We start from the raw sequence: 24,336 nt of genomic DNA on the forward strand, positions 1-24,336 counted from the left end.
GTTGGTTTGAGCATCCTGACATAGCAACATACTTCAACCAATGACACAAGTTTGGGGGTGTGACTATTGGTTTGTTCAACCAATGGAAGATGTGCTAACCTGTTAAAAAAAAAAAAAAAAAAAAAAAAAAAAAGTGTTTGCAACTTTTTGTAGCACCTAATGCTATATTTGTAGCACATGTTGTAGCATACATAACGTGCTCAATTTACGTCGAATCCAAGAATAAACACCAAACACCAAGACTGAAACAGATATAGAATTTATTTAACCATGAGTAGGAAAAAAATACATAGGTGTAAAGGAAACAAGCTGACCCTGTTATAAACACATCACTACTCAGAGAACCAAGAGAACTGGAGAAACAGTGAAATCCAAAACGCCTTGTTTACCATTAGGTTTTTATCCCCAACACTTAATATTGAATTAAAAACAGCTGCCATTATTTGATTTTTTTTTTTTCATTAAATATCTATATTCTTTTACCATATATATTTTTATTTATTTATATATATATGCAACATTCTTATTTGAAACATTGTGCAAGTGTTATGCTGGTATTCCATAAATGGTAAACAAGAGTTGGTCCAGTGCATTATATAGTGACATTACCTAAATACTTATTGACTCTCAGCTGATTCAACCACAATCCTGACCATTGAACTACTACCCCTACTGACAGAGAAAAGTTGACTATGAAACAGGAAAAGAAAATGAAAAGGATTTCTATGGTAAAGCCAGAAACATCTGCTCAAGTTGATCTGAAAAAAGGGGGTAGAAATGGATGCAAGTAATTATTGCCAAGTTGAGAATGTTGACATGATTAGCATTGTGTTGTTTTTGCTTGTCGTGCACAAGACACCACCTGAAACTATCGTCTTTGACCCAAAAAAAAAAAAAAAAAAAAAAAAAAAAAAAAAAAATAGATTATATCTGAACAATATGGTAATTGCAACAATATCTAAACATGCTCAATTTATTTGAAGTGACTGTTTTTCAGAGGTCAATGACACCAAGTTGTGCACAGAACAAGAAAAAAAAAAAAAAAAAAAATCAAATCTCATCCTACCCTTAAACTTACTTTCTTCTGGAGAGCAATAGCAAGAAAACACCTAAAAAATAGGGAGGGGAGGAGAACAAAAAAAAAAAAAAAAAAAAAAAAGGAGAAAGAGAGAAGTGTCTGCTATGCTTACCACAACCCAAACACACGCACGCTTTAAACTAACTGGCCCTCAAACCAGGTGAAATGCCACATAAAGCTCAGGGTCAAAGTTGAAATTGTTTGGTGACAAAATGACAGCTCTTTATTTCTCTGTGACGATTTCATTGACGTATTTTTTTCTCAAAAGTTTCTTGAAGTGAAGGTTAGCAACAATATAAATCTATAATTCAGTGTGCCAACATTTTTACAAAAAATTTGGTTTTGAGTATTACAAAACAAAAGCAAAATGAAAATGACAAAACTATTAGATATAATACACACATCAACACAATTCATGTCAAAGAAAGGAAACGTGATACATTATTTATTCACACTTTACAAAAATCTTTTTACTACAACACCATCAGCAATCCAATATAACCAGACAAGTTGCTTTCAATTAAAAAAAACAACCAGAAAAAAAAAAAAAAAAAAGACAGATAATGCGAGGAATAAAAAGGGACACCAAAAAGGGGAACTATAAGATGGTCCTCCCCAGTTCATCTATTTACTCTTGCTTGATAAAAGTCATTAAAATTGACCTCTGCCCTCATGGCAAAAGTATATTTTCATTTTTTTTTTTTTTTTTTTTTTAAAAAAGCAATGAGTAGCTGCACCAGTGATCTACAATAAGTGCTTGTCAATCAATTCGATTTTTAAAACATGACAAACTTGAGAGGGAGTGGAAAACGAAAAACAAATTGGCTTTGAGAGCAATAAATGCCACCGTAGACGAAGTTAAAAATCAGACCACGCTACAGGAAGAGTACTCTGGCCTTGTGTTTAGAGCAGAAAACAGACAAAAATCACCATGTATGTTTTCATCAGGTCAGAGAACAGGCTTTACAGTAGTAAATCGAGCTTTACACTTGGCCTTGTGGCAGAATGCATTGGATGGCACGACACGAGGAGATAACCGTGGTCTAGCAGGAAGTGAAATACAGAACGAGATCCGAACAAATAGAGAAACGCACAAGCAAAATATACGGTGAAAGTGAATTGCCTGAGTTGAGAGGGAGGAAGTGGCAGTAAATAGAGAATGCAAATGGAAGGAGGAAAAACAAAATTGAGGAATGGTGGGACTACGTGATCATGAGCGCAGATCGGCACAGCAGAAACACTCACTTTACTTGACATTGTAGACACCCAAAAAAGATTAGAGGAATAAGATGTTCACTTGCGAATACAAAAAAACCCAACAGAAATGAGGATATTGTATAAGTAGATTGAGGCTGTTCAGGTGTTCACTGATAGCACTGGCAGTGCGCTTAGAGAAACGAATCAGTGAGGCACAATGTCATGTGTTCTTGAATAACAAAGCGGGTAACAGGACCACATCACCAGATATCTGCCTCAGTGGAATTATATATCCAAAATAATAATAATAATAATAATAAAAAAAAAAACTGGTACACTGGGTAAAAACGGGAACCTGGACAAGTGCAACTTTACACAGCAGATACCTGAAAAAAATTATTTTACACACGCTGGTCTTTTGAATGTTCATTAGGATGAACATCTAAAACTGATAGAAATTTCGCTTTCATTTACAATACAATCATTTTTCATCCAAATCTAAGTGTACGTACAAAAAAAAAAAAAAAAAAAAAAAAAAAAAAAAAGAAAAAATAGATGCAGTAGATCAGGACTTTTGTTGCTTGTATACAATCATGTAGAGAAAAAAAAAAAAAAAAAAAACCTTAAAAAGAAGAAAATTAGGAGTGAACTGGAGTCTTGGCTGGGCGAAGCGTCTACTGGTGAAATTGAGGGTCTAATTTATCCGTCTATGAGTGGGACGTGCTTGTCTTTGCCCATTCTAGCATACTCTCCGCATCTTAACGTGATCTCCTGCCAAACTTCCTCAGGTGCAAAGGCTACGGGCACTGGCATTTGCTAAAACACAGCTGGCCGTTTCCGGATGATTTCCCTTTATTGAAACTCTTGCTCGGCTGTACGCACCAGATCTGCGGGCACCTCTATGGCACATGAAGCTTGAAAACTTCATAAGTAGGCCATTTTGGCTCTTGAAATGTTGCTTTCTTAAAGCATGAAGAATAATTAAAAAAAAAAAAAAGGTACATCAATTGCACTGGCATCCAATGGACTTAATTATGAGACGGGCAAAGGCCCAGTAGGTGATGGTGGGCCGCGCAAACCCGTCACTGGTGTACAGCTAGAGCGCGAGGCAGAGCGTCCGTGGAGAGGCCTCAGCACCATCGAGTGCAAATATATGAGTTCGGCCAGCTCTCTTTACACATTAAAAGCCCTTTTTTTAAAGGGTTGCTCCTGGAGATCGGACTCTCTGACCTAAGCTGGTGAAAGGTTTTTCTGTCATCAAATTCAGCTGCTCGCTCTAAACTGGCCTTATAATAGCATGATCCAAATTATGCATTTCATGATATTTCGCTTGAGCTGGACTCCCTGCACGTGTTTCAAAGATATTGCCATTTAGTTATTTATATAAAAAAAGCTTTTTTTCCTGTCTCAAGGTAAAACTTACATGATCACTCGGGGCCCTTGGGGTTTCGAAAAAAGTACAGAATATTAACTTGTGCCCAGAAACGGAGGGAGAAAATGAAAAACGAAACAAAATAAGAAAAAGTGGGAGGGAGGTGGTATAGATAAGACTGACAAAAGCGTCTGATTCAGTTAAAATCCGTGGGAATAAAAGTTTGCCATACCCCATCTCCTCATAAGAGATTCAGATTTATACACAACAGCCCTTGCCTCGTTCTCTCTCCACCATGAGAGCAAAAGGAGGTAGGGGCCCGGAGCTCCCCCTGCTGGCTCGGAGAACTACCTGCGACCAGGCAGATGAATGCCGTTGACAGCAGGCGGGTAGGGCAGGAGCAGCTCCAGTTGTGCAAACAGGGAGAAGTGATCAGAGGGGATGTGGGGATGGGGGCAGCCAGTGATATTGTTCTCGTGGAGCCAGTGGGGGTCCAGGGGACCCAGTACACCCAGCACGTTGAGCAAAGGTTGAGAGTAGAAGATGTAGTCAATGATGCCCTGAAAAAAAAAGAAGAACAACATTACAATTGTAGCATTGATGGATTTTATTATTCTTCAAGATCTTTATTATTCTTCAAGAACTTAAATCAGTACTGGTGTGCTGTCTGAAGCGGCTTTCTGTGTGTGCGTTTCAGGTATGTGAACACAGAGCCACTTATCGTGCTTAAATGGTTTACAAAGTTCCTACACATTTACCATTTCAAAATTCCACACTGTTTCTGGCTCAATTCTACAAAACCTCTGTAGAGTTTGACAAAATTTAACAAATGGTTCATACAGCATTGTTTTCAGCATTATATTTGATATTTAATAGTCATCTCTAAATATTTTTTTTTTTTTCAGTTTTTTTTCATGGGGTTTCTCAAAGTAGGAACATGCACTTAAATGAGAAGAAACCTTAAATGCTTTAAAACCTGTGCATATTCACCTCTGACACAACGGTTTGATGCTGCATGATCACCAAACAGCAAAGTACAGTCTGATTTAGAGGATCACTAGCTCCTTTATCTGTTGCTTGTTTGAGTGGCACATGCATATTCATTCAAAAGAGACTCACTTATGGAAAAGACAAACAGTTTTGCGTAATGAAATTATGCACCTTGAATTCATTCAGTTGTGTTTGACAATCACTAATCTTTTGTCATGAAAACACACTGCTTGTAGAAACTCTAAATTTTATAATTAAGAAAACTGAATAGTGGCATTAGTCTGGAAACATTTTTTCCATCGTCTTTAATTTTTTTCCATACTTATCTGTGTAGGAAGCCTGATGGTTTAAAAGCATTTGAATAAATTAGATCATATACTAAAGCCAAAGGATGTCAGAAAAAAAAAAAAAAAAGATGCAGCATTAATTGCGTTAAATATTTTACACGTAAAAACAAAAAATTAATGGCAAAAATTAACATTAATTTTGACAGCCCTTGCATAATTTATATGCATGCATACATACGTGTGTGATTTTGCAGATGTATAAAAGGAATACGGTGAACGATTTGCATTATTTTTAGTGTTAATTTTTAAGGGTTAGTTCACCCAAAAATGAAAATTCTGTCATTAATTACTCACCCTCATGTCGTTCCACAATAAGACCTTTGTTTATCTTCAAAACACAAATTAAGATATTTTTGATAAAATCCAATGGCTCAGTGAAGCCTCTATTGACAGCAAGTTCATTTACAATTTCAAATGCCTAGAAAGGTACTAAAGACATATTTAAAACAGTTCATGTGAGTACAGTAGTTCAACCTTAAATGTTATGAAGCGGCGAGAATACTTTTGCGCCAAAAAAACAAAACTTTATTCAACAATATCTAGTGATGGGTGATTTCAAAACACTGCTTCATGAAGCTTCGAAGCTTTATGAACCTTTTGTTTCGAATCAGTGGTTCAGAGTGTGTATGTGTCAAAGTCACATGAACTATTGAAATTTTGAAACTTATGACGTAACAAAGCCTCGTTTACTGAAACCACACACTCAGAACCACTGATTCGAAACAAAAGATTCGTAAAGCTTCGAAGCATTGGATAGTGTTGAATAAAGTCATTATTTTGGCACAAAAAGTATTCTCATCACTTCATACCATTAAGGTTGAACTACTGTACTCACATGAACTGTTTTAAATGTGTCTTTAGTATCTTTCTGGCCATTTGAAAGTGTAAATTCTCATTGAGCCATTGAAATTTATCAAAAATATCTTAATTTGTGTTTCGAAGATGAGCAATGGTCTTAAGGTGCGGTCACACTGCACTTTTCGTTCCATTGACTTCCATTCAAACGCCTGCGAATTCGTCAGACCGGAAACGCAAGCTTGTGCGAAAAAAAAAAAAAGTGCATTTCTCTGCATTTCAAAGTTCAAGTTTGGTGAACTCTGACCTGTGAATTCGCATCACGTGAAGACGTGTGACCAGTAGAAGATAGATTCGTCACGGCATGACCTCTTGGCTGAATTAAAAGAATTATATTTTTGCAGTAAAGTCGAGTAGGTTCTATATTTTTACATTTTGAATGTATTACTTTTATGTTATATGTTGAATTCATGTTTATAAAAAAAAAAAAAATAATAATAATAAAAAAAAAGACACTGTAGACTGTGACGTCATATCACGACCGTTACAGCATCCCAAGAAATTTTGCATGTTTAAAGTCTAGTGTGACCGCAGCTTTACAGGTTTGGAACGACATGAGGGTGAGTAATTAATGACAAAAATGTCATATTTGGGTGAACTATCCTTTTAATTTATTGTAGATATCACGATATTATTGTGAACTCTTTTGGCCACAATAATTGTGCAGGAAAAATCAGATATAGTGAAAGCCCTACATTAGCCTTTTGATGTTTTAGAAAACAAATGTAAAACAGAAGAGAGAAGCATTTTAGGAAAATTTCAAACCTTAAAGTCAAAGGTGTAGTTGGTGAAAGGCATCAGGCCATTCTCATAGGCACTCTTTAGCTTGAAGCCGTGCGTGATCCTGGTGCTGGAGGTGCCGTTCTTGCCATTGCAGTTGAAGTTGGTCAAGCTGTCAATGTATCGCAGCTCTTTAAAGTCCTTGTGGGTGCTGTCCACACCACCTGTGCTCAGGTACTCCACCACACCTGTGAGTGCATGAAAATCACCATCAGGAATCAAAGCAAGAAGGTAAATACATCTCTAACCACTTTGGTACTGGCACACATACCCGAGTCAGGCAGAGAGTTGAGGTCAGCGCACAAGACGAGAGGGATGGCATTGGTTTCCCCAGAAACTGAGGAGAGCTTCAGACTGCGAGTGGCCTTATCCACAATATTCTTCACTTCAGACAGGAACATCATGGTCTGGACAAGCTTCACATCCGAGTACTCGGGGTCCCAGTGCATATGAGCATTGGCCACCAGAAGGAGCTGTTTCTCCATGCCATGCAGAGGCTTTCCAGCTATGGAGCAAAAACAGAGCCACTGCTTTAGATAATGTTCAGGGACCTAAGAGTCTCTGCACAAGTGTTATGTTAGCATCACTGAGACAATTATAGCTCTTAATATTTTGAATTAGTTTGTAATTTCATATTTTCTTTTTTTCCTTTTTAAAAATGCTATTTTTTATTTTGTTGTTCTTTAAAAACAAAACAAAATCTGTCTATAAAGTTATGAATTTTTATATCAGTCTTAATATTAGTATATCAAAAAACTAAATGATGGCTTGGCAAACTAGGCAAAATAAAATATTTCAATCTATTTTAAGTAACAAATGTTTTATGGTTTTAGCCAACAATGCCCACAAATTCTATAGAATTTAATAGATTTAAATGAAAAAATAAAATCTACAAGAAATTCAATTTGAGATTTGCTACAGAGTACATTTAACAGTCTTATTAAATTAGCATTTTTAAAGATGAACTAAATTAGCATTAGATGACAGCAAAGATAAACGTAAAAACGTAAATGTAAGATGCGAGAACGTACAATTAATTAGAGCTGCACGATTCTGGATAACTTGAGAATCACAATTATGTTTTTTGTTTCAAATAGAGATCACAACTCTCCCACATTTCTGAACAGACAGCTAAACGATAAATAATTTACTAGAGATTCTGACAAAATGTCAACTGCTGCAGTCCATTTAAAAATGTTTAATTTGAATGAATTATTTAAGATAAAAATCAGGTTGAAAGAATTATTCAATAACTCATTGTTTCATTACTGGATGAACGATGGTCTTGAATGAATGATTACAAACATTTATTAACAGCAACTTGTCTCCACCTGGAGGCGTAAAGACGTAATCAATACTTTCGTTATTTGAAGCGCCAATCTACTTTCAAAAGGTGATTTACTCTATTTGTAACAGAAATAACGATACTGTGTGGTTGTTTGTGAAGCTGTTTCATACCTAAATAAAGACAACTGCTCTTTCTTGTTCAGTGGCAGCACCAACACAGTAAGGCTGCTCCGATCAGGATTTTTCGGGCCGATCACAGGAAGCAGTATCGGCTGATACCAATCATCGATACAGATCATGAGGTCTATTTGAAGCCTTTTTTTTTATCATGTAGCATTATTTACAGGGAAGCTCTAATCAGGATTTTACAGACATTCATTCAGGGCTTGAATTTCATTTTGGAAAATGGGGGGGGGGGGGACTTCTCCCCTTAAGTTTTTTTTTTTTTTTTTTTTGAGAGGGAAGTTGGGGGAAGGAGGCATTTTTTTTTAATTTTTTTTTTTATTTACAATTCTCACCTAAATTTGATCAAACATTTGGTCAAAAGTTTGATTTAACAAAGGGGCAATTTTGTTGCACAATAGCTTACATTATAGCATATTAACATTTACAAAAAAAGACAAGTAAACAGTCAGTAATAAAAGAAGAACAAATAAACAAATTACAAGCAGTAGCACAAATAAATGCAATAAATATACAAACGAAATAAACAGTGCTTTACGTTTAAGGAATAATTAAATAAGGAATCAAAATGTAAAACACCAGATAGTACAGATTAATTCTTACATTTAAAGTTACAAAAGTTATTCAGAAAAAAGCAGCGAGTGATTTTCTGTATCTTTTGTTGTTTGATTAACATTAATGACACAGACAGCAACAGGTATTTATAGGCTGCTGCCACTTTAAGATCTGATGCACGGATCCAATATACTGTTACACAAGCATTTTTCTCAACTGTTTATGTTCACTTAAGGCATAACCAACTATGTTTACATGAAGACTCAAGGCGGTAATTTTGTACATGCGTGTATATTTGAACATTTAAATGCAATTAACCACAAAAAGAACTGAGAGCCATTTAAGAGACGGCTTTATGTGTGCTTTTTAATTGCGCATGAGTGCACCATCTCTCAGAGAGAGCGCGTGCGTGGTTTAAAAACGCTTGGATGTTTACACTGGCAAGACTTAAGATGTGCAAATGATAAACTTTAGTGATGATGCAACACTGCCCAACAAGTGACAATTCCATCAACTATGCAGCATGCAGCTTTCTTATAGTGTAGACGTGATGGTGATGTAAAGCCATTTGTGCATTTTGAGAGATAGCGAGTGCTGATTCACTCATGCTGTTTGTGAAATCACTTCTTAAAGTTTTCAAATTACTGAAAAAAATTGAGACGGCAATGCTGCAAGTATGTCACACCCAGAGGTCGCGTTAACCGAAAATTTCTGAAGGCTGTCCGTCATTTTGACATTACACTGAGGCTGATGTAACTTGTAACTAATTCCCACTCCTGTCCAGTTGGTGGTGAGTGCGCTCCAGTGTTGCAGCATAGCGCAAATTCAGTCTCCAGAATAAAATGAAAAAGATACGTTTGATTATACACAGGCAAGCACCCAATTTAAAGGTGCCCAAGAACATGTTTTCAAAAGATGTAATATAAGTCTTAGGTGTCCCCTGAATGTGTCTGAAGTTTCAGCTCAAAATACCCCATAGTTTTTTTTTTTTTATTAATTTTTTTAACTGCCTATTTTGGGGCATCATTATAAACGCGCCGATTTATGCAGCGCGGCCCCTTTAAATCTCATGCTCTCCGCCCACGGAGCTGGTGCTTGCCTTTAACAGCTATAAACAAAGTTCACACAGCTAATATAACCCTCAAAATGGATCTTTACAAAGTGTTCGCCATGCAACATGTCTAATCGCGTAAGTAGAGTATTTAATTGGATGTTTACATTTGATTCTGCTTGAGTTTGATTGTGCTCCGTGGCTAACGGCTAATGCTACACTGTTGGAGAGATTTATAAAGAATGAAGTTGTGTTTATGAATTATACAGACTGCAAGTGTTTAAAAAAGAAAATAACGACAGTCTTGTCTCCGTGAATACAGTAAGAAACGATGGTAACTTTAACCACATTTAACAGTACATTAGCAACATGCTAACGAAACATTTAGAAAGACAATTTACAAATATCACTAAAAATATCATGATATCATGGATCATGTCAGTTATTATTGCTCCATCTGCCATTTTTCGCTATTGTCCTTGCTTGCTTACCTAGTCTGATGATTCAGCAGTGCACATCCAGACGTTTATACTGGCTGCCCTTGTCTAATGCCTTTCATAATGTTGGGAACATGGGCTAGCATATGCAAATATTGGGGGCGTACACCCTGACTGTTACGTAACAGTCGGTGTTATGTTGAGATTTGCCTGTTCTTCAGAGGTCTTTTAAAACAAATGAGATTTATATAAGAAGGAGGAAACAAAGGAGTTTGAGACTAACTGTATGTCATTTCCATGTACTGAACTCTTGTTATTTAATCATGCCGAGGTAAATTCAATTTTTGAATCTAGGGCACCTTTAAATCCATTTTATAATAATAAAGTTATAATACTTATACTTACATAATTAAGTTTCTAATCCAGTTTGTTTTGTTTTAAATGGTTTGTTTTGTGGCTGACTATCAAGTTTATGGTCAACGAATGGCTTTTCTGAGGTATAATGTTATGTGACATTGTTTCCAACACTGATTGAACTGATCAGGATGTGATACAGATTTCAGTAAGCTACTGTATCTTGCAACATTTTCTGATGTTCATATTTATTTCGTTCTGTTGTAATGACTGAGGCAAATCAGACACAATTATTGGTTAGTTAACCAATAGTTTTAAGCTCACTCTGGAGTCTGTCCCCATCCCCCGGGAAGTTTTCAGTTACAAGTTTATTGCGCCGAGGAATGCGGTTGTCGCATGGAGAACAGAGTAGAGACACAGAAAATCTGCATCTTCCCTGCATTTTCCACACAGAACACAGACTCTATGGCATTAATGTATAGACAGACTGTGCTATAAATGATTCCTTCTCAGGAAATGGTATCCATTATTACTGATGTTGTATTGTACTCATTGTATTTACATGTTTGATGATTGTTAAATGTTAAGACCTGCACGGTAACTTCAATCATGCCATGTTTAGTGTCTATACGTTCGTAGCGGGAAGATTTAAATGTTTGTGTATGCGGTACATCCATACCTGTGCAACACATCAGTATTAAAAGAATATTTAATAGTTCTGATTCAAGAACTCAGCTTGTTAATCTTTCTGGGTTGTAAAAGCCCTGACAGGAGGGGTGTTGCCACCCAGAATTACAACATCTTCATTGGTCCGGTCAACAACTGAGAGGTGTGACTTTGACCAGAGGTTAAAAACCAGCGAACAGTGCCACTCCCTCTCTTCTTTCTTCCTTGCTTCTGGACCGAACAAATCTCTAGGCCCGGCCGCAAGGCTGGTAGGCCCCTGGCCTACAACACCCAGCCATGTGCTCATCACCCAACAGACTGGCAACAACTTCAGATGATAACTTCAAGAGTTATCCTCAACCTGCAGATCCGACGCTCTTCAGCCTAAAGGCATCTTGCAAGTATCGTACATTTTAATGCTAAACAGCGATTTAGTATTGATTTGTAAAGACTTTACCTTTGCTATTGCTAAAAGAAACTGATGAGTCCTTTCCAGATTGCCTTTGACATTTCATGTAGCTCTAGTAACAGCATCTCTTCCGGTTCAACACTATCATTACTCATTCTGACTTGCGTGTGTGTGTGTGTGTGTGTGACCCTTTATGTATGTTATGTTATGTGTTTGTTAGTTTAGTTATGTGTTTGTGAGTTAGGTAATAAAGATTGTGCACAATACACGTTTGGTTCTGACTCCGTCTGCTAATGAATTGCCTCTTAAGTGATAGATCCAGACTACGTGAGTAGTACAGTACAATAAGAAATATTATTTTTCCATAACTTGGAAATTGACATTTCTTAGAATTAATAAACAATCAACACTGAGCGTTCACTGGACGAACAGGTTAACTGATTGTAATGTTAATTTTAATGTAGCTGCGTCCAGTTAATCTGATTAACGGATTTGCATATTCCTAATTAATCATAATTAATAATCATAATGAGTTATGAATAATTATTAATATTTCCCCTTTGAGTTAATTTTCGCTACACTGTAATGTAGTAAAGAGGAAGAGATGATTGCTTTCACTCATGATCCACGACAATTGTTCAAGATGAAAACTGAGCAGTGACGCACAGTCTTTCTTCAACTTTCTTTTCATAATACAAATAAATGTATAGCCTATAGGCCCATTTGCTTATCCTGTATGCTCGTGAATAAAAGTGAAAATTTGGACGAAAAAAAAACTATTAAACGTCTTATTAAAACCTAAAAATTAAAAATGACAGGGAATAATTGTTTGTGACGGAATTTTTACTATCCTGTCCGTCAAAATGACAGTGCGAAAGTCTAACGCAACCTCTGGTCACACCATACCTCTCACGGCAGGTGCACTTCTTTTTGCATCGTCAGCATGAGATCGGTTTCCGAGATTGGCAATTTGAGAGATCACTGATCGAGTCTTTAGAAGCGATTATCAGCCAATAGCAACCAGTAGCAGATCAATTAGAGCACCCCTAGAACACAGATTTGATTGTTTCACTGTGATTTTGTGAAAGGTTTAATAGACATAGCTGAACCGTTGTCATTAAGGAATAAGATTGCGTGGGCATCTGAATTGAGATGGCGATCTTACCGATTAATCATGCAGCTCTACAATTAATTGTAATGAAACAGATTGTTTCAGTCTTTGATTATGATTGGCTAAGCCATAAAGCTGTTGTAAAATACTCTATAAACCCACACCTGTGACCTCATTACATTATTCCTCTTGTGGCAACCATTCTGCTAAATTTTGCTGAAAACGGCATTGCTTGGAAGAATTATTATTTATCAAAATAAATGTTGTTGCTGTGCTAAAATTATTATTAGACCTGACATGTTTCAAACCACATGTATGATTGTGGTTCAGCCTATAAAGTACATGGTTCACGGAAACCGAACTGTATTTTAACACAAAGTGGCAATTATGTACTGGTGTGAAAAGTTTAAGTTAAAAACTATTTTTATATATTCTGTGAACATTTTATATTTTCGTGTCAGAAAACCATACAAATTTAGAGTGCAACTATAATGTAGAGAAAAGAACAGGAAAAAAGAAAACAGACCAGATTGCTCCATCATCTCTTTCCGCAGCTCTAGTAGTACAGCCACTCCGATGTTGTCCTTGGTCATCACCCTGTTCAACATGGCCTCTGAGCCCTCTGAGTTTGCCATAGCCAGCTGGTTGAACTCCACTGTATGTTTCTGTACCAGACTGAACCTGCTCAACACAGAAACAGCAAGGTCAGGATGACACATGCATACACAATATGCTAGAACAACAACTATTGTTTCAAGTCACCTTGCAGGTTTTCTACACCATAAAGCAGTGGTTCTTAATACTGGGGTACCTACAGAACTCCAAGACCAGGACTGAGAACCAATAAACTAAAGTCTCGCAGTCTGCATACTTATGTCAGACTCACTTCTCTGTTTTGTAGAAAACGGCACAGCCGTCCACATGTTTGCGGTCAGATTCAGACATAGTCCTTGCTCGGGACTTAGGGCTGAAGAATCCTTCGTAACCATGTTCCTTGAGCTCTACCAAGAAATAGTTGTAGTACTGCTCTGTCTCCACTTCCTAATAAGCACAAATGAAAAATATTTAAGAAAGTATGTGATTTTGGACACAGCCAATGTTTTTCACACAATCTCAACTGCATCCACAATCATCAAACACAAACTTGTGCCAGATAACTTGTGACTGGGACCAATTAAACAATTTGTGTCAATGGAACAAAGTGCTTTTAAACAAAGATGGCTACAAAATTAGCCAAAAAAAAAAAAAAAAAAAAGAGCCTTGGCTCACAAACCTGTAGGCTGATGATGTCCGCACTGCAGTTGAGGATCTCCTGCATGATGGACTTCTTCCTGTAGTCCCAGTTGAGGGCCCAGGAGGGACAGTAGCCATAGAGCTGACGTGTGGCGTACTTATCACAAAGCACGTTGTAGCACATCACAGAGAAAAGTGCTAAAGAGGAAACAAGAATTCAGTGAGGTCATCAAAATTGTCAAAGTGCCTGTATTGGCAAGTATCCTTGTAAACGTAGTGGGTTAGGTCTTAAGTGAACAGAGTAGAGAACAATAGAGAAATAAATTGCATGCATTTCAGTATATTGGATCCGTGCATTAGGTCTTAAAAGTGACTTTGACACGTGGAAGGATAATCACTGAAGCAAATGGTTTGTCAGATCCAGATCTGAGTGTTAGTGCATGTTAAAATCTCACACTTTAATAGTATTTATAGTACCTAACTTAATACAGGCTGTGTGACGATGAGGAATGATTACCTCGAAATGTATGTCCGTATACAAGTCTGTTTAAATTAAATACACTTTTACATGCCAATGAATATCCCTTTTAATGCCACAGGTTGCCGACCCCTGATTTATGCAGCAAAGACTATGAAGTGTTATTTTTACCCTTGATTACTTTAGCTTCTGAAAACCCTCAAAAGTGCTGTTCATTTCATTTGTATGTTTGTTCTATTGAATTTATTTGTGCCATTGCTTGTAATTTGATTATTTGTTCTTATTTTATTACTTTATACTGACTGTCTAGTTGCCAGTAACAATATTTTAAATTTATATAAGTTAGTCTAGTAACTTTTGGTGTCATAACATTATTTATTGAGGTTACATGGGTCAAAACTAGGCCCATTTTATTTTGTGTCTTACTTTTTTGGAGGTGAGGCAAGTAAACATTTGAACTACTGGCCAAACCAGGCCCGTAGAAAAATCCTTAGGTGTTGAGCCCTGATATTCAAAGCGATTTCTTCACTTTCACATGGCATTAAAGCATTGTTGAACTTTGTTGAACAACAAATTCTGAATTCATAAAAAGCAGGTCTGTACAATTAAATTCAAATCACAATATGGACTAGCGTCCTGGGTAATTGAACCACAAAGAGATTGCCATTTAAATATTAAGTCTGCATGCTCTGCCTGTGTCAGAATAAGTGGCAGAGTTTGATCTATTGCACACTCAAGCATGTGTGACGCTAGTGTTTTCTGCATTTGTCCTATCACTATAGGAGGGCACTTCAGAATTTACTTTACGAGCATTTCACCATTTCATTTTGGTCCCCCAAATGGGGTGAAAAAGGCCTTTACTTCAATTCACCAAATTAAAAGTTTGGTTAAACTTGAAATTGACTTGTATTAAAATTCTCAATGTAATAATAATGATACAATTTATTAAAACACTTAAAATCAAGAAATGTTCTTTATTTTCATTTATACAGCAAATCTCTGCTGTGAAACACTTTATTTGACAAAAGTAACTATAAGACTTTAGTTACATTTTATGAACTCATTTGATTACATTGATAAATTTGTATTAATTGAAAAACTAAAAATTTAGGAAAAATAATTTCAGAGGGCCTTATTCATTTTAATAAATGAAATTATTACTTTATTGATTCAATTATGCTTATGCTAGATATTCTTTTGATTATTAAAAATGTAAATCAAACCATTAAAACGGAGAACACTGAATTTTGTGGGGAAAAAAAATAAAAGCAAACCAAACGGCTGATGGCTAAAACAGCATATCGAGAGCTTCATGTGCTTGAAAAGTATCTTACAGAAACAGTGCCTGCAGACTATGTCTAATCAAATCTCAATATTTCATGACCTAATAATTGCAAAACACCTCATCACAATTTCAGAATTATTTTATTAATAGTGCAGCCCTAGGTCTCATGAAGTAAACCGGTCTCTAGGCTGTGCTCAGAGAATCTTTCTAGTCTATTATTAGAAAATAATTTGTCTAAATTGATGCACCTGGGTAAAAGTGAAGTGAAACAACAAATGGTGGACTTCAAGTCTGTGCAGCACAATCTGAACTGAAGTGAAAGTGTCTCACCTGCTGGCCGTGTTCTGTCTGGCTCCTGCAGTGGTATCCATGAGCGAGGTGGTGGCTGTTCTATAGATACTATGGCCAAAAAAAAAAAAAAAAAAAAAAAAAAAAAAAAGGGAAAAAAAAAAGTCAGCGAGTGAACCTCTCAATAAAAACCGAGCAATGACTCAATGGAACTGGTCCGACTGCTGAAATGCCATGCAAGAACAGAGTAATTACCCCCTCAGTAATTCAGAGCAAATCAAAAGAAAGTGTTCAATAAGACAACAATGCCATGACTCATTTCATTGCATGAAATTAATCTTCTCTAAAAGAGCATGTACAAGAATAGAAGCTTTTCAATGCTGGCTGCACAAGCGGTGCAGTGGTACAAAAATGGACTCACCACGTTTGGTGCCTGCAAGATTGTCCAGCAGGTAGTTGAGGAGCCGACGTGTCCCATCAGGCTCTTGGTAGAGGTTCAAGATTTCTTGTGCAAGAGGGTTTCCTACAGAACACGAGCAAACATGAAACATGACAGGAACATGTATAATTACAGAACCAGTACATGGGTTGCATTTCCATCTGAATTTCACTCAAATGCCATCATTGTGAATCTAAGAGGCCGTACACATGGAGACGCGTTTAGCTGTATACGTAAAAAAATGTGTATCTTGTCGGCGTTTCGTCCAGACGGATCTGGCGTTTTGGGAGCCTGAAACCAGGTCCCAGAGTGGATAAATCTGAAAAGCGACACCCTTGCATTTTTGTGTGTACAGCCAATCTGTATATTTTGTGAAATGATGATGTCATCATCCCACGTCTCGACCCTAGTCAGACACAGCTACGGCATGTAACAGCAACAGTTGTACACAGCACGCAAGGTTTATGCGCATGCTCCAAGTCTTCTGTTTTTAGTGTATCTATGTGGCAGAATTACAGCACCACATACTGGTCTGGCATATATACTACATCGTTTTGAGTCGGTTTCAGTGATTTTGTGTCAAGCAGATATTTCTTGAGACGACGCAGTGTTTACAGATTTGTTTTTTTTTGTTTTTTGCTTTTTTAGAATGAGGAAAAGAAAAAAAGAAGATCAAATAGGGAAAGCTCTGGCTTCGTGTGGATGTGGCCTAAGTTAAAAGAGCATATCTATAATAAATCGCATAAATGGGAAACTGACTATTTAAAATGGTGTTAACATTTTGTCAGACCAAAAACCAAAAAAACACTTTTATAATTAAATGCTGAATATTTTAAGAAATTAAATAATTGTATAAATTACATCACTTTATAGAATAGTGTTTTTTAAAAGCATGCTTTACAGATCCTATCGAAAAGTAACAGTTTGTCACTGCAATTGTAGAATGACATGGATAACAGTGTAAAATAACAGATTGGTGTTAAAAGCACTTAAAGAATAGTTACTGTAGAGCAACAAAACATCAACAATTAACTAGGCCTACATGGAATCACATTCTCACATTCACATTGGCCCTTGAGTGTTTATTACGCATTTTGTCTAATTTGATTATGCATTTCAGCAACCGATAAGCTCAGTACACTCAGGTTAGTTTATAAAAAAAACAAAAAAAAACTAAATACTACATTTCACTGTCTACATCCATTCTGTAGATTTCCCTAGAACTAGCACAGAAAATGCAAAAACAACCATCTGGTCCTGCACAACTTTTATGGGTTATAAAAGGAAGTAGTACCTTTCAAACCCAGCGTTTGTAACTGAAAGAGTTTTCCAAGCTCAAAAGGCAGAACTCGTAACTGGTTGTTATTTAAAAGCAGTTCCCTGCGAAACAAAAAAAAAAAAAGACAGATTTGCATGCCATAAAAACAGTGATAATCATACAGCAATAAGCATCTGAAGCATACAGGGTTTTTTAAGGGATTAAATACTGCATGAAAAGCCAAATGCTACATAAAATCCAACGTCAACAGGTCTTTTTGGCATATGAACCCCCATACTGCACAAAACCTATTGCAGCCCAGTGCATTTCAGCTGTTGGATGAAATCCCAACCACTTTATAGGTACCTAATACAGTAGCATTTCAGCTCCTCTCAGAACATGATTTATAACCATCCACAGGAGCAGTAATCACACTAGCAGAGAGGTGGTAACATATTTCAACCTGTGACAAATTAAATTGATTTAGAGCAAACCACTGTGTCACCCACATATGAGAACAGTGGGGTTATCAGAGCTCAGGTCCTGGATGCAAACTAACATCACCTCTGAAGATAAAGGACCCAATTAACAATTCCCATAGGCTAAACGACTCGCAAGAGTAAGCATGGGGTTAAAAGATCTCTGCACACTCCCACAATAGCCTTATCCATCTGCCTAACATCAAACCGCAATCTTTATAGCGGTTCCATTGTATTAAGCCATGCAATCTACAGTGTGCAAATAAACAGCCAATTAGCCACCCACCTGAGAGATACCATGTTGCCTAGCTCGGCAGGCAGGCTCCTGATCTTATTGGACGAGAGGTCCAGGTACACCAAGTTGTGTAGTTTGGCAATGTCGGGCGGGATTCGCGAAAGTGAGTTATCACTGATATGAAGAGCAGTGAGGTGGGTAAGGGACCATAATGATGAACTCAAACTCCTCACTTTTCCTGCAAAGACAACAGAACATAAACATTAAATTGTGTGCTTAAGCAACACAAAACTTATAAACTCCTCCCCTCCAAAATGCTTTTTTGCTTTTGCAAACCATTTAACTTCTGTAAAGGTTACTACAAATTCTCTAATTTGACGTATTTATTTCCTAGTAAAACAATAAAAGGGCAGGACTTGATTGGATCGTGTCAAGCTCAGACTCATGTATGCATGCATGCATGTGTGTGTATACACTTAAAAACAAGTTTTATACATTTCTATAGCCTTCCTGCCTAATATTGTGCTTAGTATTTTACAAAGGCTATGAAAAGAAAAAGTGAATTTATCTATAAGGGACTATGTTATAGGCCTACATTATGTGCAAAAAAGGAAACATTACATACTAAAACAAAAACCAACTGCTTTTGAAGTTGAAAAAAAATTAAAGATTAAAAATAAAACGCAGACTAAATGTTAACTTGTAAGAGCCACATTCACTTATCTGAACATAGTAATTATATTTATACCCAATTACTGTAGTACAGTTAGTGCTCTCATAAAAATATAATTGCTTGTTACTCATCTCCAAATGCATTTAAAAGCATAATATAAAAGGAATGAGATGTTTTTGATTAGGTGGTTCGGGGACTTTTCCCACAGCAGATCAGTCTGTGTGCTGTATTTTAGATGTGTTTTGTACATAGAAATTTGTTATCCATTACTGTAAAGTAACGGGACTGGTACATGTTTTCGTGCACAATTTAATTCACTTGTCCGAAACCCCCAGTTTAAATCTAGTCCCAAACTAAAGGCCCTTTCACACTGTACGCGACATGAAAAAGCAAGGTGAATCGCGGAAGAACGGACCTTTCACACTGAACGCGAAACGACTAACTGCTAATTCGCTCCTGCACGCTAAGTGGCACCGACCAACAATGCATTTGTCCTCATGTATGTCTCCTATACGGCTTTATCATCTGCTGCATAATATAAAGCGTTAAATTAAGATAAATAAAGTTTGGTACTACATTAGAGAAACAAACTATCTTAAAATATAATTAGAGGTACAATTAGCATCAAGCTACATTTCAAAATGTATATAATTATTAATGTTTTTGCTCAAATCGCACTTCAAACCATCATCGAATAACTTCTGATAATGATCTAAAGTGGGTTTTGATTCGATAATGGGCAGACATCTCCTTGTTTTATAATGGATCGAACGCTAAATTGTTATTTAAATAACATCAGCTGCATAAAAAAAAACAGAAAACATATCACAATAATCATATTTGCCTTCATCTGTAGAAAAATGTTTCTCAATTTTTATATAGGCTACAGAAGAACAGGAGATATGATAACATGATTGACAGATCTAAGACACACTCTCATAATCATAACACTCGCACACTTGGAAGAAATCAAACAGTGATCAGATAATTCAGTGGGAAATGAACAGATGATATTCTGTATAAAGAACAAATGAGAATAAATCTGTTCTCAGATACTAATAATCATCTCCTCCTGGTTACTCTTCTTCCCCATTTGTTTAAACTAGATTTTGAAACAGCGCCACCACTTTCGCCCTTCTGTGCAACAGCAGCTGTTCCGGGCACGTGATCTAAAGCTCAAATCTAATCGGACTGCTCATTTCATCGTTGAGCGATGGGGGAAAAAATTTGACACAGGTCGAAAAAAAAAAACCTCACTTTTTTGTGCAGCAAATGTTCACACCCAGGGTGAAAGGCTCCACAGAGAACAATTGTTTTGATTTAAGAGCGTCATCACGTGAACATTTCGCACCAAATTTTCGCGTTCAGTGTGAAATGGCCTTAAAATGCACATTTGAGCGGTTTGAACTGAAAGCTACTTGCACAGATATATATTAAAATAGTCTCAAGATGCATACGAGCAAAGTTTTTTCTAAGGCATGTTTATAAAAGCTATTTAAAAGTCCTATAATGATAAAGACACAGAGAAAATATATCGTTGGAATCACTTTGAGCAATTTTTTTCAGCTGATGAATGATAAAACATTAAAACAGCCAGTCAGAATGCATTCTGCTTTAAAAAGCTCGAGCATTTAAAGCAGCAGACAACAAAACTGCAACGCACATGAAGAATAAACAGTGGACTGTCGCACAAAGCCGGTTTCAGTTTCTACCCAGGTAAGTTCAAGATTAGTTTGAGCAAACTCTGGTTTTTCAGGCTCATGAAGGTGGACTGGTTTCATTGCTATGGTAACTTATGCTACACAACTCCGGAGCAGGTTTTATTCTGAGTAAGAGATCACAAACCCAAACTCGACCAATCAGCTGTGAGTAAAGTGACATGTATCTGATGCAATAAAGCCACTCGCCCTGTATCTCTCGCTCCAAATTAAATCAGTTTATAGTGAAACCATTTTAGAGACAAAATTGCTCATCTTTTTTGCTAATTATTAATTATATTTATATTAAATAAATTAAAACTATGTATAATTCATATGACATTCATATAATTAGGCCTATTATATTAATTGACGATATTAAATTAAAATTTAAATTAAAGCAAATATAATACATGCATAATATATAAAGCTTTTAAACAGATTAAGCTTACATGTATTCTTTTGAGCTCTTTGTGAAACTATATTAATTATTCGGTCTATTTGTTTGACTCACATGCATGGATATAGTAATATTTTCTTTCAGCTGCCTTCTCAAAATTCCACTGCAGCAGTGTTTATTCCTGCTTTGTAAAGGCGTTTTATTTCATATTTTTCATAACGATCTCTTAATCTTTGCAAGAGACATGAATTGCGAGGCTCTCTTGCGAGAAGTGAATAAAACTGATGTTCTCCTTGCTCTGTGTGATTGCTGTTTGCCACACATGTCATACTTTCAGGTGCACACGCTTTGCAAACTCTGGATTAAACCTGAGTTGACAAAGTTTATACAAAGCGTTGTGCAACAGCTGATCCTGATCTAAACCAGGTTGGATTTATTTGGATTTGTCAACTCCAATCCTACTCTGAATCTCAGAGTTTGTTCAACTAGCTTCATGCAACAGGCAACAGAACAATATCATCCACTGGTGTGAACGCAAATATAGTTATCGTTCTTGACGGGCTGTAAACAAGTGAAAATAGATTTTTGGCCAAAGCTTAAAGTCCTCATGAAATGGATGTTGTGATAGCCTTTTCTACCCTACTGTGAAGTATTTAAGTGAAAAAAAAAAAAAAAAAAAAAAAGCAGGGCAGGACTTTGTAGGGATTTTGTCATTGTTGGATCATTGTTTGCCATTTCTGTGATGTCATGTGAGTGACAGGTTGTCCCGCCCTCATGCAAGAGGGAGGAAGTAATTTTGATTAAAGATTATGAGTGCACTCGAATTAAAAAAATAAATGATTGCCACAGATAAATCATTTGTAATACATACTGCAATATTCCATAAATAATAAGAACAGTTCGTTTTGATTTCATGCCAACTTTTACAGTAATTCCAGCCTGTGACACCTCAGAGCAAATTACTACATTGAGGAATTAGTACAAACATTTTCCTTTGGAATAACGAGCACAAATACCAGGAATGCACAAAATAGTAAAGTCATACTAAGTAAACTGGGTCTATTTTGAATTTGTCTTTAACATGTTGGCCCCCACTGAGAACCCCAACATTACCAACAATCTCCAGCTCTGCCCAATATGACTTCTTCCCATTGGCCGCCTCCTCACTGGACATAATTGTGTACATCCGCCTTGGGTCAGGCGGATCATATTTTTCCTTGGGCATCCCTGTAACACTGAAACACAAACAATAATCACTTTCACTACCGAACACTATTACAGGAAATGTATAGCACATACACTTTACACAAATGAAGGTGCTTGTATCCTGACTGGAAACAGAGTGGGTGCAACTATGCAAAGAAAGAACAGGTGAGATGCCTAGTAAAAATGACACTGAAAACCCTCTCGGAGTGAGAACACAAAAGCAATTCCAAAATCAATAGCTGAGGGGATTTTTCCATTACGCGTATGACAAATAGAGATACTCGCGCGCCGTACGACGTCACCACGTTTCTCACATGTACATAAAGCAGCTTTCAAAAGGTGGTGATTAAGACGAACCATGTGTTTAATACTGTCTACGAGACAAATTAGCTCTCAAATAAAAACTTTGTACAAAGTTTTATGAACTTAACGCTTAGTAAATCCGCATTCTTGCGCGTGCAGCTGGCACTGTAGGCAAATGGCTATTGTATCGAAACAAATTTCATATAGAACCACGTCAAGAGTACAATTTTAGTCAGACATGACACAGAAAGAAAAAAAGCCGGCTCATATTACAAATCCCATGAAACAACGGTGCAACTGAAGTCCCTGCAACCCTCAACAACTTCTCTCCATTTAAACACGGTGCCAGTATATTTCCATTATATAACTGCAGCGTTAATCGCCAACTAATCACTTAACCAACAGGCCAGATGCGCGTCATTTTAGGTCTTTCATCATCGCTGTGCAACGCAACCCAAACAAAAACACCACCACCTCGTGCTTACTTCCCAGAGCCACGTTACAGAGCTAGGACTGCTAGCTGAGCGAGCCTGAATGAGGAGGATAACTGCAACCTGCAGGGCGTCTTAATGAGTCGATTAAAAGCAAGCAATTAGAAAATGAACTGGCTTTAGATGAGAATATGTGCTTGAGACAGATTTGCTGTCTAACTGCTTTAGTGAATTAGTTTAATCGGACCCCCTACTAAAGCGATACCCGTTTACAGTAGGGGACCTCTCTAGACAAACATCGACTTAACTTTGCAAATGCATTTGTGCGATATTAATCGCCTGGAACCCACAGAAGTAAACTATGAAGAGGTTTTATGGTGTTAATTAATGTATAGGAGAATACTGTGTTAGCTTATGTAGCTTCCCTACGGACACAGCAGGTTGCTTACATAACCAACAACATAGATCTCAACATTTAGAATCGCTTCATTGATAATTTCATCAATCAGTCATAGTTTTTAAAGCGCCCACACACGTGAAGTGGAGAAAATGCAAATTAGAGGATCACAATCTTATCGATTCATCATTTCCTCTCTGTTCAGATTGAGCAAATTAGCTCATACGCTAACTGGCTAACAAGCGATTATACATTTACAAAACTGGGCCGACACTAATCGCAAAGCAATAAAAAAGAAACATATTTCCTTGCTTATATATCACTAGAAACAACTGGAACGCCTCAAACTGGTATTCGTTTTACCTGTAAGCTCATACCAGTTCACAAAGACGAGTGCGCGTTTCCTTTGTTTCTGATCCGCTGCTCTTTCTCACTGAAGGCAAACAAGCATCATGGCGGCCGTGAGAGTTTCAGGGCGCGATAAGAAGCGCCCCGCTCATTGGCTGCTCCTAAAACGAGCGATCTGATTGGTCCGCTTGTCCGCTCGACGCCTCCACACTGTTTACGCCAGCGAGGCAGGCCAAACATGGGAGTCACAAAAATAGGTCAATTTTGCGGATGTTGACAAGTAGAGTACAACAAAGATGCAGTTTGTTATAAACGCGCTATAGATCATTATGTAATGATAATACTAATGCTAATTGACATTTAAGAAACATATTTAAGAGATTGGCTTGCACTAATTTTAATTTCACCGACGTATCTGTTAACTTGAATATCAGACCACTGGTGCAAAATATGCGAATCATTTAATCTCCAAATTTGATGTGAGGTGCATCACTTCCCAGTAGAGTATGACAAC

General features: G+C 36.9%; 1 protein-coding gene across 1 annotated transcript; it reads right to left on the bottom strand.

Annotated features, from left to right (window-relative positions):
- Positions 1 to 243: 243 nt before the first annotated feature.
- cnot6a (CCR4-NOT transcription complex, subunit 6a) lies at positions 244 to 23,992 on the bottom strand. Its single transcript, XM_048165454.1, has 12 exons — positions 23,838 to 23,992; positions 22,251 to 22,372; positions 18,419 to 18,605; positions 17,690 to 17,775; positions 16,378 to 16,479; positions 15,999 to 16,067; positions 13,946 to 14,103; positions 13,559 to 13,713; positions 13,199 to 13,353; positions 6,891 to 7,124; positions 6,605 to 6,807; positions 244 to 4,207 (listed from the first exon to the last, which is right to left on the bottom strand). The coding sequence occupies exons 2-12, from the start codon at positions 22,360 to 22,362 to the stop codon at positions 3,995 to 3,997; spliced, it is 1,674 nt and encodes a 557-aa protein (XP_048021411.1). The 5' UTR covers positions 22,363 to 22,372; positions 23,838 to 23,992; the 3' UTR covers positions 244 to 3,994.
- Between the last annotated feature and the right edge of the window lie 344 nt (positions 23,993 to 24,336).

This window comes from Megalobrama amblycephala, linkage group LG18 (assembly GCF_018812025.1).
Source record: "Megalobrama amblycephala isolate DHTTF-2021 linkage group LG18, ASM1881202v1, whole genome shotgun sequence".
Lineage (NCBI taxonomy): Eukaryota > Metazoa > Chordata > Actinopteri > Cypriniformes > Xenocyprididae > Megalobrama > Megalobrama amblycephala.

Coding starts and splice junctions, on each gene's coding strand:
- cnot6a (XM_048165454.1), bottom strand. CDS start 22,362: ATGCCCAAGGAAAAATATGATCCGCCTGACCCAAGGCGGATGTACACA. Junction 16,480..17,689: donor ACAAACGCTGGGTTTGAAAG/GTACTACTTCCT, acceptor CGTGTTCTGTAG/GAAACCCTCTTGCACAAGAA. Junction 16,068..16,377: donor TCTTGCAGGCACCAAACGTG/GTGAGTCCATTT, acceptor TTTTGGCCATAG/TATCTATAGAACAGCCACCA.